The sequence below is a fragment of the Scyliorhinus torazame genome, chromosome 10 (assembly GCF_047496885.1).
Source record: "Scyliorhinus torazame isolate Kashiwa2021f chromosome 10, sScyTor2.1, whole genome shotgun sequence".
Lineage (NCBI taxonomy): Eukaryota > Metazoa > Chordata > Chondrichthyes > Carcharhiniformes > Scyliorhinidae > Scyliorhinus > Scyliorhinus torazame.
In genome coordinates, this window is record NC_092716.1 from 256,407,149 (window position 1) to 256,422,585 (window position 15,437).

The 15,437-nt window shown below is 47.0% G+C and overlaps 1 protein-coding gene across 11 annotated transcripts in view; it reads right to left on the reverse strand.

Moving 5' to 3' along the window:
• nav2a (neuron navigator 2a) overlaps positions 1-15,437 on the reverse strand; it is a 1,224,858-nt gene that overhangs the window by 505,457 nt on the left and 703,964 nt on the right. For all 11 annotated transcript variants that reach the window (XM_072466710.1, XM_072466713.1, XM_072466705.1 and 8 more), the window contains exons 2-3: positions 5,416-5,533; positions 315-367 (exon numbers count right to left, since the gene is read on the reverse strand). In XM_072466710.1, coding sequence (XP_072322811.1) covers positions 315-367; positions 5,416-5,533 — 171 coding nt within the window. The remainder of the gene's footprint in view (positions 1-314; positions 368-5,415; positions 5,534-15,437) is intronic.

A 15,437-nucleotide genomic window follows, 5' to 3' on the forward strand; every position in this document is an offset into this window, starting at 1 on the left:
AAATTAATTGACAAACCTCTAGAAATATTCACAAATGAAATTTAAGGAGGTGCAAGTTTTCTTCCTTTAAAAATAGCTTGCAAGGCTTAACATACTATTCTGTGCTCAACATTACCTACACTCTAACCGAGACAAGCCTCATAGTGACTTCTTGTACTTCGATTAATGTGTTCAAGTACCTAAAGCAACCAGTTCTGAAACAGGCAGAATAATTTCCAAACCCTATTCCAGTCAAACAGTTCTGAAAATAAACGTTTCTATTTCTACAGTGTAATGTTTGAAATGCAAGAGGGGAGAGAATTCAAGCTACTTACCATCTGAGATTGATTCTTGGGACAGTCATTGATGTCTTCAATCTTTTCATTGGCTGAAATATTTAAGAAAATAGTGTGCTTAACTTTAGCCGCAGATGGAGCACTTACTGAACAGATAATGTGACAGAATTGCTTGTTGAAAGCTGCTGGAAGTAGATCAAATCTTTGACAAGCGACCTCACGGCAGCAAAGGAACACTCGTCGGGAATATTCGCAATCTTCAGCTGGGCAGTGCCTACCCAACCCACAGCAGCTGAGGAGCAAGGTCATTCTCTAGACAGCAGACAACTGTATGACAGCCCTGCTTAACCCCTTCCACGCCTCTCTCTTTCTCGCTCTCTCTCTCTCTCTCTCTTTCTCTCTCTCGCTCTCCTTTCCATCAACTTATCTGACTGCATGAACCCCACCAGTGGTGGGTCAAGCACCCCATGCCATCATGGGAAGGATAAGGTTTCATGATCACTACAAAACAAAACACAGCAAGACTGGGATAGCACAGATGGAAACCACATGAAGCCTCCATGGCAAGTGCAATTAGCTGCTGGAGTCAAAATACTGTGTTTACCTCTCGCCTCTTAATTGATTTTCCCATCCTCACCTGCTGCCGATTGTTCAAGCATTACAAAGATGATTATGACTGACATCTCTTTTCACTCTGTGTGAATGTTCATTGCTGTCTGACACAGCACTATACTGCTTCAAATTTAAAATCTTTTGTTCGGTTTGCTTTCTGATGTTGCAAAGTCTTCTGTATTTATGCTGTACTGCAAGAGAAATTGCAGAGAGTACGCAGCAATGTTGCATGTACAAGCTCCTGCCCCAGCCCTACAACCCTCCAAGACTCCTGCATTCATTCCATTTTGGCCTCTTACGCATTCCTGATTTTCATTACTCCACCATTGGTGGCCATACCATCAGCTGTCCAGACCTTAACCTTTCAAATTCTCTCACTAAAGCTCTCTGCCTCTCCAGCCTCCTATAAGATGTGCCATGCAACCTATCTGCTGTCGGTCATCTGTCCAAATATCTTATTTGGCATCAAACCTTGTTTGATAATGCTCCTGTGAAGTGCCTTGATACGCTCTGTTATGTTAAAGGTGCAACAGAAATGTAAGTTGCTGTTGTTGGACAAATGGCTCCGACCAACATCCAGCATGAGCAGCAACTGCATTTATACTTTTCCTGGTATGTAGGATATGTTTCAGAGACTTCGCATAGCACCCTTGGGACATTCCAATACACTTCACAACCAATGAGCATTTCTGAAGTATAGTGGCTATTGCAATGCAGGCAAATGCACAGTCAGTTTACACATTGCACGATCCCATAAACCGCAGTGTGATAAATGACCAGATAATCTGTTTTTTTTTAGATGGTACTGATCAAGGGATAAATGATCGCTGGGAGAACGCCCTTGTTCTTCTTCAATAGCTTGCCATGCGATCTTTTCTGTGACCTGAGAGGGCAGGTCTCAGGTGTAACATCTCACCCGGCAGACAGCCACTGCTAACACTGCAGCCCTCTCTCAGTATGAATCATCATAGAATCATAGAATTTACAGTGCAGAAGGAGGCCATTCGGCCCATCAGTCTGCACTGGCCCTTGGAAAGAGCACTGTACTTAAGCGCTCACCTCCACCCTATCCCCGAAACCCAGTAATCCCACCTAACCTTATTTGGACACTAAGGGCAATTCAGCATGGCCAATCCACCTAACCTACGCATCTTTGGACTGTGGGAGGAAACCGGAGCACCTGGAGGAAACCCACGCAGACACGGGGAGAAAATGCAAACTCCACACAGTCACCCGAGGGTGGAATTGAACCCGGGACCCTGGAGCTGTGAGGCAACTGTGCTAAGCACTGTGCTCACCATGCCACCCACAACAGCTGAATACAATTCAGCCCTGGCGTGGGCCCCCAACGTAAGGCATTCTGACTCAGGATGAGTGAGTTACCAATAAGCCAAGACTGGTGGAATAGGGAGGGAGAGTTGCCATGGACACCAAGGGAAGTGGAGAAAGTAAGTTGAAAATTTCAAAAGAATGAAAAGCCTTTACTCAAAGAGCAGCTGTTGATAGTGAAACACAATAAGCACGGGTTAGGGATAAGTGTGGCGACAGAGGAGGATGTGGGCAGATACTTAAAGCAAGGGATTATCAAAGTGTATTCTGGTTTAGCACAGTAGGCTAAGGAGCTGGCTTGTAAAGCAGGCCAAGGCCAGCAGCACGGGTTCAATTCCCGTACCAGCCTCCCCGAACAGGCGCCGGAATGTGGCGACTAGGGGCTTTTCACAGTAACTTCATTTGAAGCTGACTTGTGACAATAAGCGATTTTCATTTCATTTTCATTTCAAGTCAGCGAGGATTTGCCTGTGGAGATATTTGAAAAATCAGGAAATGAAAGGGGACAGCTACAATGCGCACAAGGAGCCATTGGAGCTTAAAGAGGACGGGTGGATGGGGATTGTTGAGGCATTAGTTTATTGGCCGAGAAAGCTGCCAGGGAACTCAGCTCAAAGGGTGATGAAGAGGTCAAGTCGACATTTGATTTAATGGCAGAAGGAAGAGATGAGGGTGGAGGTGAGCAATATCGGTAAGAGAATGGTCGAGGGGGGAGACGTTAAGGTCACCATGACAGCAGAGCTCTGTGGTAGCTGATTCAGCACAAGGTGACATCCATGGACTGAACATAAAAGACTAGGAGACTGCCTTCAATACCTCACCAAGAGATGTGACATTCAAACACAAGAAGCTGAAGTTGTGGTACTTCCGCCCTAGCTACCGAATAGACGCACCCGAAAAGTGCATTGCGGAATAGGTGAATTTCTAACTGTGTGATGTGTTCATTACTGCCAAAGAATCATTCTGGTAGTGAAATACAATTTTACAAGTGTGAAGACTCATTCTTTTAGAATTTAATTATTGTTGGAGATTTTTTAAAGTATCTTCTTTTACTTTATCTTTGTCTTCGTATCATTTTCTTAATTCCAACTTTCTTTCCCTCTCCACAAATTACAATGAATAAGGCCATAGGAAACAGGAACAGGAGGAGGCCATTTGGTCGATTGTTCCTACCTCGCCATTCAATCAGGCAAGGCTGATCTGATTGCAGCCTCAACACCACTTTTTTGCCGGTTCCTCCGAACTTCCTCGTCAAACAAAAATCGGTCTCATTCAGCCTTGAACTTGTTCAATGATCCAGGCACTACTGCTATCAGTGGAAGAGAGAATAAATTCCTCCTCATCTCTGTCTTAATTGGGAGAACCCTTGGGCGCGATCTACCTGAATGGGAACAGAGTCCCATAACAAGCATGTTTAGCCAGGTGTCCCGACACTCGGAGCGCCGTGAAACCCCACACCATCGAACAGGACTCTTCCCATTCAGGTAGATTCGGGGAGGAATTCCTCGATGAGATCACACTTAGTCTCATTTTCTGCAGTGAGGTGCTCCACCCGCTGGAATCCCTCAGTGCAGAGGATCGGGATGCAACCCCCGAAACCCCCGCCCCCGAAAGCTCCAAATCACCTATAAGGAGGTCCTCAGGCCTCCCCGCACCCGGACAGAGCACCCCCGGGCCCAATCCCCTTCCCTGGAAAAATGCCAGCTTGACACCGCCATCCTGGCAGTGCTCCTTGCCAGCTGAAAGTGCCATCTGGGCAGTGTCAGGCTCATGCCCTGGTGGCACTGCCAGGGCTTGGTGCCACACTGGCAGTGCCAAGGTGCCCAGGTGGCACCATCAGTGCCAGGGTGCCAACCTGCCCAGAGGGCAAGAATTTGGGGGCCTCCAAACCCCTGGGAGACCGCCACAAGTGCCGCTCTTTCAGGTCCCGTTTGTGGGGACCAGTGCTGAATGGTGCTCGCCCGAGGTCTCCAAGGGGAGAGGGTTTGATCCCAATGCCTTGATTAGATTGTGGGAGTGCATATGATATGCAGATTTGCTAAAAGATGAGTCACCCACAATGGGTGAGATTCACATTGCGATGTTTCGCGAGATCTAACCAGGCATGGCGAGCATGGTAGATCCTGGAAGAGGGATCTCCTGGGATCCACCAGCCGCGTTGCACGGCGCTGCCTTTCAAGCGTAACGCGGCCGGTAGATCGTGCCCCTTGGGTTGGATTCTCCACCTCACCATGCCACATTTCTATTTCCGTTACATCGGGCCGGTCAATGGGGTTTCCCATTGTGGGGCAGCCCCACGCCGTCAGGAAACCCCCGGGCGCCGGCAAAACGGAGCATCCCGCCGGCGGAGAATCCAGCCCCTTACCGTTAAACTGCGCCTCCTAGTGCTAGATTCACATAAGCGCAAACATCCCTCAGCATTTACCAAGTGAGGTCCTTCAGAATCTTATATTTCTACAAATTTACCTCTCAATCTTCTGAAGCTTGTATAAAATATTCTAATTATTCATACGAGTTTAAATTCTTAGGGGGCAATTTTACCCAAGGGAAGGGAGAGGTTTTAGGGCGGTTAAAAGCTTAAAAATAACATCCTGAGCCCATACCCACATCCAACCCACCCAGTTCTAGCTCCACTGAGAACATGAGTTGTGCGTCTGGCACGTTGTCTATGGCAATGTGTCTGAACATCAATACCTGTTACAATTTATAAGACATAGGAGCAGAATTAGGCCACTCGGCCCATCGAGTCTGATCTGCCATTCAATCATGGCTGATATGTTTCTCATCCCCATCCTCCTGCATTCTCCTCATAACCCCCTAACCCCTTATTAATCAAGAACCTATCTATCTCTGTCTTAAAGACACTCAGTGATTTGGCCTCCGCAGCCTTCTGCGGCAACGAGCTCCACAGATTCACCACCCTCTGGCTGAAATAATTCCTCCTCATCTCAGTTTTAAAGGATCGTCCCTTCAGTCTGAGGCTGTGGCTTTGAGTTCTAGTTTTTCCTACACGTGGAAACATTCTCTCCATGTCCACTCTATTTATAACATTTGATTCCTTATTTCGGATTTAACTCACTTAACAATTTAAACCTAGTGTCATACTAGGGTTGGAGAAACTGCACTATCAAAGCAACAAGTCAAAAAAGGACAATCCTTTTCATAAGAACCACAGCAAAAGGAATAGAATGTCACGTACCTACAACCTGGATGATCTCAGCCAGGAGCACACCATCCGTCACATCCTGCTGTAGGTCTCTGATAAGCCGCTTGTGCCCAGATTTTGCCAGGTAGTGATTGGCCCAGTCGGTATAAATCTACCAAAACAAGGTTCAACAGTTCACTCATCAATCCAAACCCCACGTAAAGCAATCCAATATGCTGTGCACTGTCAATATTTAAAACAAATTACTGATCATTATACAAGTAATGAATAGCGTTCAATAGGAAACTTGAATCACAAGTGTATCTTTTCCTCTAGATGTTTGAAATGTACTTAATTTGTTATCTATTTACATTCAGATGACGATGCTACATAGTCATCGAGTCCCACACAGTGACCACGATTACAGTTTTGAAAACAGTGCTTGAAAGAACACCAAATGAACTCTTTAAAGTGCAACAACTGGGTGAAACTGAGACAACCTATTGATACAACGATAAAACAAAGGCCATAAATGACTGGCATTTACAATAGATTCCAGGAAGAGATTATCAGGTACTATCCGAACCATTAGTTACTCTACTTATATCTTTACATTTTAACATATAGCTCATACTTGTACTTGTTTCCTGAAACACTTTCCTGTCCCGTTCACACTTGCTTGATAAAGTCCATATTGTTATCCTTTGCCTCACAGTGTCAATGCGATGGGGGATCTGTCTCCACAATATACATAAGGCATAAGGCACACACAACACACACACACTCTCTTTTTTGCTAAACTGCCCACTTACTTATGTACAAGAATTTCTCATTTACATGTCATGAATTCCTCCCAACAATGACATTTTAAGCTGACAGTAATGAGCTTTCTCCGTATTCAAGAACATTTCATTTTTTGGCAACATTAATATTTTGTACATTACAATAAAACACATGCATTCAAACAACCTGGAAATATTCCAGGTTGGTCGCTTTGGAAATACTGGCTCCAAGAATGTTGATTATAAAACTTTTCTATCACGAGGGAAACATTTTCATGTTGTGGGAAATTGCAGACATTAATGTCAGATACAATTCTTGCTGGGGTATAATTCAACATGTGCCAAGCCGCCATTGCGTTTGATGAACTTCTTGATGTAAATAATACAGTGATGGGCATTCCCACAATCTGCCGTACTACAACCTAGTGATTCTCTTTCTGTTTGCACATACATATGGCACTTTCTGCTCCTGGCTTTTGTCTGGATTGGTTACCCACCATTCCCATTAGGATGATGCAGGCTACTGTAGCCATCTAAGATGGCCACCTGCAAAGGACCATGGGAATTATGGGCAACCCAGGACTCAGACAGATACACTGTCTCTGTGTATCTAAAACACAGGTAACCAGACCTGATCGAAACCCCCACTCGTTTGCATTTTAATGGCCCATTTTCCCAGGACAAAAGAACTCCAATCAAGCAACCGGTACAGCCACAGACTGATCGGCGCCACTCCCCTTACTCAGAAAGCACAACTGCCAAGGTAAGGACCCGCCCAGCTACCAAGGCACCCGCCCCTTTATTGGCTGAAATCGAAGAGAGTGATCAGAGCCCTGTCGAACTATTGGGTACAAGGTTAAAGACCGCCCCAAAGAGCGCGACTTCCCAGAGGGATAAAAGAGGACACAGCTATGTGTTCTGTCTCTTTTGGATCCGGCCTGTGCCAGCCCAATTGCAGCAGGGACAGACAGCCAAGTTCAAGACCAACAATCACTACCTGACAGATGAGCCCAGCAGAGATAGAGCCACTTTCTTCGAACCAGCCAAGTGAAATCCAGACAAAGGCCTTATCCATTTGCACAGTGCCGGTCACCCTGAAGTTAAGTATAGGTTATTGTACCTGATAACTGTAGTTTAACTCGTGTAGATATTGTGTTTGCATGTTGAGATAACTCTTGTGTATGTAAATAAACCATCTTTTGAACGAACTAACTGGTTGTGTGGTCATTTGATCAATATAAGGGAAGGCTTATGGTTCACTAAGATAAATAGAAATACCCACAGTATTGGCGACGCTGTTGGGACCGAAACAGTGCAACGCTACATTCTGGTAACCCTAAAGTTGAAATCATTTAAATCAGCACAGGTCCAGGAACTGAACCATGGGACTTGGGGTCTATCTCGAGAATCATAGAATTTACAGTGCAGAGGGGGACTGTTCAGCCCATCGAGTCTGCACCGGCCCTTGGAAAGAGCACTCTACTTAAGCCCACGCCTATCCTTGTAACCCAGTAACAATACCGAACCTTTTGGACACTAAAAGGCAATTTAGCATCGACAATCCGACTAACTTGCACATCTTTGGACAGTGGGTGGAAACCGGAGCACCCGGAGGAAACTCATGCAGACAGGGGGAGAAAGTGTAAACTCCACACAGACAGTCACCCGAGGCCGGAATTGAACCTGGGACCCTGGAGCTGTGAGGCAGCAGTGCTATCCACTGTGCCGCCCCAGGGTCAATACAACGGCAGATAGTACATTGGTACCGTAGTCAGTCTTCAACCAGGACACATGGATGTGGGTAAGTGAGGCGGCCTTTGTAATGGGGGGAAGGGAGGGCAAGTAAGCATGGGTGGCAGTGCCCTTAGTTAGTAGTGAGGTTGCAGGGTGTCTGAACAGGAAGGACTCCCCCACCCTCCCCTCCCCCCCCTCCGGCCCCACTCCACCCTCTGTCACCCATAAACCCATTGCCAGGGTATCATATAGTGGCAGGAGGATGCCTTTAAGTGTCATTAATTAGCCACGTATGCTCCTTGACTGGCCCATAGGTGAGCAGGCAGCCTGACAGTTACACTGCTGCTGGTAAAATACCAGCAGGCGTAGAGAAATGATGGGCATGATTCCTCCTCGCCATTCCATCGGATTTTACAATTGCTAGCCCGCAGGGGTCTAAAATTCAGTCTAATGGCTTTATTCTTCCCGATATTTAGTTGGAGGGAATTTTTGTTCAGTCAATACTGGATATTGCACAAGTGGGGTGACTGTTTAGAGATATGGAGGGGTTCAGGGAGGGAGCGGTAAGATAGAACTGGACGTCGTACATGTAAAAACTGACATTACGCTTCCAGACCATATTGGTAAGATGATGGAAAATAGGAGTGGTGGGATGGGGGAGGAGGGAGGGGGGGGGGGGGCTTCAAGTATTGATCTTTTGGGAACACCAGAGGTAACAGTGTGGAAGTGGGGACAAAAGACATTGCTGGTGATTCTCTGGCTAATGTATTGTAATTTATCACATTGCATATACCCCCGAACCCATTCACTTCATGGAGGACCCCTGCTGCTAGGTGACTGAGGTATTTCCAGCACGATAGTTGTTTGTATTAGTCATTCAAAGCTCTGAACGTTCTCAGTCCTTTGATTCTATTTAATTGTACAGCGTTCACAGCCACTGCTTCACCAGCATGTGAAATGGTTCACCTGTCCCTGTATTTCTCCTATGTATCAACAGTTTAGAAAATTACACTTTTATTCTAATTTATCAACAAATGGGCAGCTATTTCAGCATATTTCATCCAAAATCAATCTTCTGGTCCAACCGTCTGAAATACATTTAACGTTTAGAACTAAACAGAAAAGTTATTAATCTTCTGTGTGTGCTATGAATAACTATAACAACTTCAGGAACTATTTTTGTCAGTTTAAGTCAAGAGAAAATTAACCTTCTTGAACTAACATAAAAAAGTGGCCCATATTTGGCAGTACAATATGGTTCAACGATGATGATTGGCCCATATTTGGCAGTACAATATGGTTTAATGATTTTTTTTAAGGTCTAACAAAAATAATTCTGGCTTCCCCAATGGCTTCGTGGTCCATTCAGATTGGGAAGTAATACAGCTCTGTTGCCTGTCTGAGTTAGATGTTAAACCCCACAACTGATTTTGATTTTTTGGCACTGGTTGGGAACCAAAACCTGGGTTTCTGAGTTCAACTGCTCTCCGGAAACCTGCCCACGAAGAATCCCAGGTTAACACACTGAATGAGAGAACTGGGCTTTCCTGCATTGCTCACACTCCCAGACCAACTTCATCTGAAAAGACCACTTGCAGAGATAAAACTTCAATTCGCGTGGCAATTTTCACAACTTCAGGATGTCCAAAAGCATTTTATAGCCAATTACCTGATTATCTGATAAATGGTGACAGTCCAGGAGAAGGCCATTTATTCTGTAAAAAAATTATACTTTTAGAAGTGAGCTTACTGTTGTTCATGTGGGAAACACAGCAGCTAATTTATACACAAGGAACTCCCATTAAGAAGTCTTTGTGGCAGAGTGGGTACTGTCCCTGCCTCTGAGCCGGACGCTCCATGTTTGAGTCCCACCCTGATGTGTTGGGTACTCTGCTACACAGACGAACCAACACGGTTGCGAATGGTACAACTCAGCTTTATTGCTAACATTTATTTACAGTGGTAAACTGGTTACTGAGGTTCGATCATAACCCCAGAATCTGTGGACCTATTCCTAATACTATCTTGTAGTGGCACTCAGCACATGGTGGATGTCTGAGTGGCTTGCTGTGAGCTCTGTGCCCTGAGCTGTCTCCTGCTGGAATGCTCAGGAAGTGTCGTGTTCCCTGTTTTGTACTGTGTATGCTCTTGCCTGTGATTGGCTGTGGTGTTGTGTGTGTGTTGATTGGTCCGTTGATCTGTCCATCAGTATGTACGTATGTTTGTGCTATGATGTTTACCTGAATATCATGACATCCCCCTTTTTTGACAAGAACATGTGCCTATGTGGTTATAAATAGAGATGTGTACTGAGTGCAGCTAAATGTGTGTGTGTGCAATATCTACAGCATGTACATGGGGCTAAACTATATACAAGGGGCGATGTCGGGTGCGACATAACAACGGGGTTGTAACATAAACAAAGAACGGGGAAATGTTGAATGACAAAACAAACTCCTGTAACGACAAGGAAGAACAGAAACATATTAACACAGTGGTATTATGAGTTCAATGTACAAATAGGCTCATAAGTCCAGTCTAGTAGGTGGGCGACGAACTCGGGTTGACCGTTAGGGTGGCACACCATTCATCACCCGGATTGACAGTGTTCACTTGCAACGGCTGGTGGGTCCTGGCTTTAGACATCCGGTTCCCATTAATGACCGCAACATGGAAGGCGTCCCGGTCGTCTGTGTCACTGGTCTGGATATCGGCTGGGCACGACTCGTAGTAAGGAGGCTGAATGGTCCGCACGTCCCTGCGAGGTTGTCGGAATTGGGGAACATTGGCAGGTTGAGCTGCTCGACAGCAGGCAGCGTAGTGGCCCATCTTGCCACAGCGGAGGCATTGTCGGTTTCTTGCGGGACATTGTCGCTTTAAATGTGCGGCTCCGCAGTTGCCGCACGTCGTGACGTCATGGCGTTCGTTGCGCAACCACGCATGCGGTGTTCGGTCTTGCGTCGAGCGTGCCTGCGCATCACGTCCCTCAGTGTCGACGTCGTTTTTCTCTCACACAAACGCAGGCGGCCTTGAAAAGCGCGCAAAATAGCCGCCCTCGTCCGGGCCAGGAGGAACTCGATCGCCTGGACCCGTTCGGCCTCGTAGGACGCCTGCCTCGCCAATCCGGCTGCGTAGGACCCCTGCCGCGCCGATTCGGCCGCCTGAAATTGGGAGTAGCGGCTAATCGCGTTTTCATGCAGGACACAGGCTTCAATTGCGGAGGCTAAGGTGAGGTCTTTAATTTTTAAGAGCTGCTGGCGTAGGGTGCCCGAGGTGACCCCAAAAACAATCTGGTCCCGAATCATGGAATCGGAGGTGGTGTCGTAACTGCAGGACTGCGCGAGGATACGGAGATGCGTAAGGAAGGATTGAAAGGGCTCATCCTTACCCTGCAGGCGCTGCTGGAAGAGATACCTCTCGAAACTCTCGTTGACCTTGATGTTGAAGTGTTGGTCGAGTTTGAGAAGGACCGTCTTGTACTTGGTCTTGTCCTCACCTTCCGCGAACACCAGGGAGTTGTAGACATGGATGGCGTGTTGACCTGCCGTGGAGAGGAGGATGGCGATCTTTCTGGTGTCCGAAGCCCTCTCCTTTTCGTTGGCTTCCAGGAAGAGCTGGAAGCGCTGTTTGAACAGCTTCCAATTAACGCCAAGGTTTCCAGCGCCTTATAGCGGCTACGGTGTGCTGACGGAGTCCATGGCGCAGGATGGCAGATTCCGGAGGATTCGTAGGTAGGTCCCACAGTTACTCCTGGGGCTATGTGTTGGGTACTCTGCTACACAGACGAACCAACATGGTTGCAAATGGCACAACTCAGTTTTATTACTAACATTTATTTACAGTGGTAAACTGGTTACTGAGGTTCGATCATAACCCCAGAATCTGTGGACCTATTCCTAATACTATCTTGTAGTGGCACTCAGCACATGGTGGATGTCTGAGTGGCTTGCTGTGAGCTCTGTGCCCTGAGCTGTCTCCTGCTGGAATGCTCAGGAAGTTTCGTGTTCCCTGTTTTGTACTGTGTATGCTCTTGCCTGTGATTGGCTGTGGTGTTGTGTGTGTGTTGATTGGTCCGTTGATCTGTCCATCAGTATGTATGTATGTTTGTGCTCTGATGTTTACCTGAATATCATGACAACCCTGGAACTCGATGTTAATGGAAGGTGTATCCATAACTCGGCCAAACAGGTTGAGTATCACTTTGTAAATTCCTTCCAACACACACCAATGGCAGTTGATAAGAGTGATGTAGAGATGCCAACGTCAGACTGGGATGGGCACAGTAAGAAGTCTTACGACACCAGGTTAAAATCCAACAGGTTTATTTGGAATTATGATCTTTCGGAGTATAGCTCTTTCATCAGGTGAGTGAAGGGGTAGGTTGCACAAACACAGCATCTATAGACAAAGCCAATGATGCAAGATGATACGATGATAAGAGTGGAAGAGACTCCTGGTCAGCCACTCTTGATGTGAAGTGGTGCCCCTCAAGCTCTAAGCCTCTGGCAACAGGCTAGTGACCCATTCTAGGGAAAGAAAATCTCACTATGGGAACAGATGAAAGTCTGACTTGTGCACCGTTAGCTTCAAGAAGTGCAACAAACTCCCACAAATAGCAATATAATAAGGACTAAATAATCTGCCTGAGTGATGTTATTTAAGGATAAATCCTAGCCATGGAGAGCGGAGAGAACTTTCTTAATTCCAGTGAAAAGAAGAGACATGCTGTTGAAGCTTTTCATCTCGCACACATCAGGACAAGCAACAATGCCAAATTTCAAAGGCCTCGGCAGGACAATATACTTTTTTGAAACCAAAATAAAGTATCATTACAATACCTGAAAAATTGTGAGCAAATGTTTGAAAGTTCCATAGGATCCATGGAATCCCTACAGTGCAGAAGAAGGCCTTTTGGTCCATCGAGTCTGCAGTGACCCCCAAAAGAGCACCCTACATAGGCCAACGGTACTGTCCTATCCCCATAACCCCACATAGCCTTTTAGACACTCAGGGGCAATTTAACATGGTCAATCCACCTAACCTGCACATCTTTGGACTGGGAGATCTGACATTAAAAAATAAATAATAATCTTTATTGTCACAAGTAGGCTTACATTAACACTACAATGAAGTTACTGTTCGGATACACAGCGGGAGAATTCAGGATGTCCAATTCACCTGACAGCACGTCTTTCGGGACTTGTGGGAGGAAACCGGAGCACCCGGAGGAAACCCACGCAGACACGGGGAGAACGTGCAGTCTCCACACAGACAGTGACCCAAGCCGGGAATTGTACCTGGGATCCTGACGTTGTGAGGGAACAAAGCTAACTCGTGTCACCCATGAAAGTAACCTCATAATATATATGCACGGTAGCATAGTGGTTAGCACAATTGCTTCACAGCGCCAGGGTCCCAGGTTCGATACCCGGCTTGGGTCACTGTCTATGCAGAGACTGCACGTCCTCCCAGTGTCTGGGTGGGTTTTCTCCAGATGCTCCGGTTTCTTCCCACAGTCCAAAGATGTGCAGGTTAGGTGGATTGGCCATGATAAATTGTCCTTAGTGTCCAAAATTGGGGTTTCAGGTTATGGGGATAGGGTGGAGGTGTGGGCTTGGGTAGGGTGCTCTTTCAAAAGAGCCGGTGCAGACTCGATGGGCCAAATGACCTCCTTCTGCACCGTAACTTCTATAAATTCTATAATAGAAACATACAGGAGAAGAGCTCGAGATGTAATGTATTGGCCTGTAAATCACAACAAAATGAACCACTTCAACCATACAATCTCCCAAAGGGGCCCTGGCAGAAAAGTGGTGTGGACGTGTTCACATTTGACAACAGTGAGTACCTACTAGCAGTAAATTATTACTCAATGTTTTTGAGTCTGCGCTGTGGTGGAAGGATAGTCGGAGCATTGCTCTAACAAATCATTTTAAATTGATTTTTTCTCAACATGGCACACTCAATGGTGTGACTGGCCTTCTTCTCGACTGTAAATTCTATGATTCTATGGCGTACCCGACGTGATCATCTCAGACAGCGGTCCACGATTCTCCAGCTCTGAGTTTTGCAAAATTACACAACACTGGGAGCTTTGCCGCACGACATCAAGTCCCAAATATCCATAATCCAACAGAATGATACAATGTACCGTGCAAACCTTAAAACGCCTGTTGAAAAAAAGTAAAGGCGGATGGAACAGAATTCCTGCCCCTCCTTGGTTTCAAGAATACTCCATTACACGGCAATGTGTCATCTCCAGCACAGCTCCTAATTGGGAAAAGAATAAGATCAAATTTTCCAATTGCACCCCAACTGCTATATCTACGGTTAGCGAGCTACAACGAGCAGGACTTGCTCAAAGTGAGACAGCAGAAAAAGAACCAGTGCTTCGGACAAGGCGCCCGACCTCTGTCTGAACTGAACATGGGAGACAGAGTGAGGATTCAGCAGGGAGTGATCTGGAATTCTGCTGGTGTCACAGGAATCACAGGAGAACTAAGGTCTTGCATAGTGCAGACTCCAAACGAACAACAGTACAGAAGAAACTGGGAATTCCCGTGGGAAACAAATGAAACACGACTCTGCTCTGAGCCATAACGTGTGGCTGACGATCAAGAACCAGAATCCATGGGCAGCACAGTGGCGCTGTGGTTAGCACGGCGCCAAGGACCCAGGGTCGATCCCGGCCCCGCGTCACTGTTGAGGTGGAGTTTGTGCATTATCCCCATGTCTGCGTGGGTCTCACCCCCACAATCCAAAAGATGTGCAGGGTAGGTGGATTGGCCATGCTAAATTGCCCCTTAATTGGAAAATGTTTTAAAAAAGAACGAGAATTCCCCAGTGAAGCAACGGATAACCAGGCAAAGCTATCTAGGGGGTGAAATTGTCACAGAGCTGAAGTAGGCCTCTTGTCCTTCAAAATCATCTCTGTCACCATTCAGAACACCCAGTGGAAGAATTGTGAAAAATCACGAGATACTGAGATGAGAAAAAGGCAAAACAGACTGATCAAAACAGAGTGCGAATGAATAGATAAGAGACTTTGGGCGGGATTCTCCGACCCCCCCCCGCCTTGCCGGAGAAACGCTGGGGGGGGGGGGGGGGCGGCATGAATCCCGCCCCGCCGCCAGCTGCCGAATTCTACACCGCCGTTTTTTTTGGCGGGGATGGGAATCACGCCGCGCCCGTTGCGGGCCATTAGCAGCGGCCCTCCCCCCGGCGATTCTCCGCTCCGCGATGGGCTGAGCGGCCGCCCGTTTTCAGCCAGTCCCGCCGGCGTAAATTGCACAAGGTTTGTTCCGGCGGGATCTGGCTCTGCGGGAGGATCTGGCCCTGGGGGGGAGCCCCCACGGTGGCCTGGCCCACGGTCGGGGCCCACCGATCTGTGGGCGGGCCCGTGCCATGGGGGCACTCTTTCCCTCCGCGTCGACCACTGTAAAGCTCTGCCATGGCCGGCGCGGAGAAGAAATTCTCTGCGCATGCACAGGAATCACGCCAGCGGTTCTGGGAACATGCTGGCGCTCCTGCACATGCGCCAACTCGCGCCAGCCGACGGAG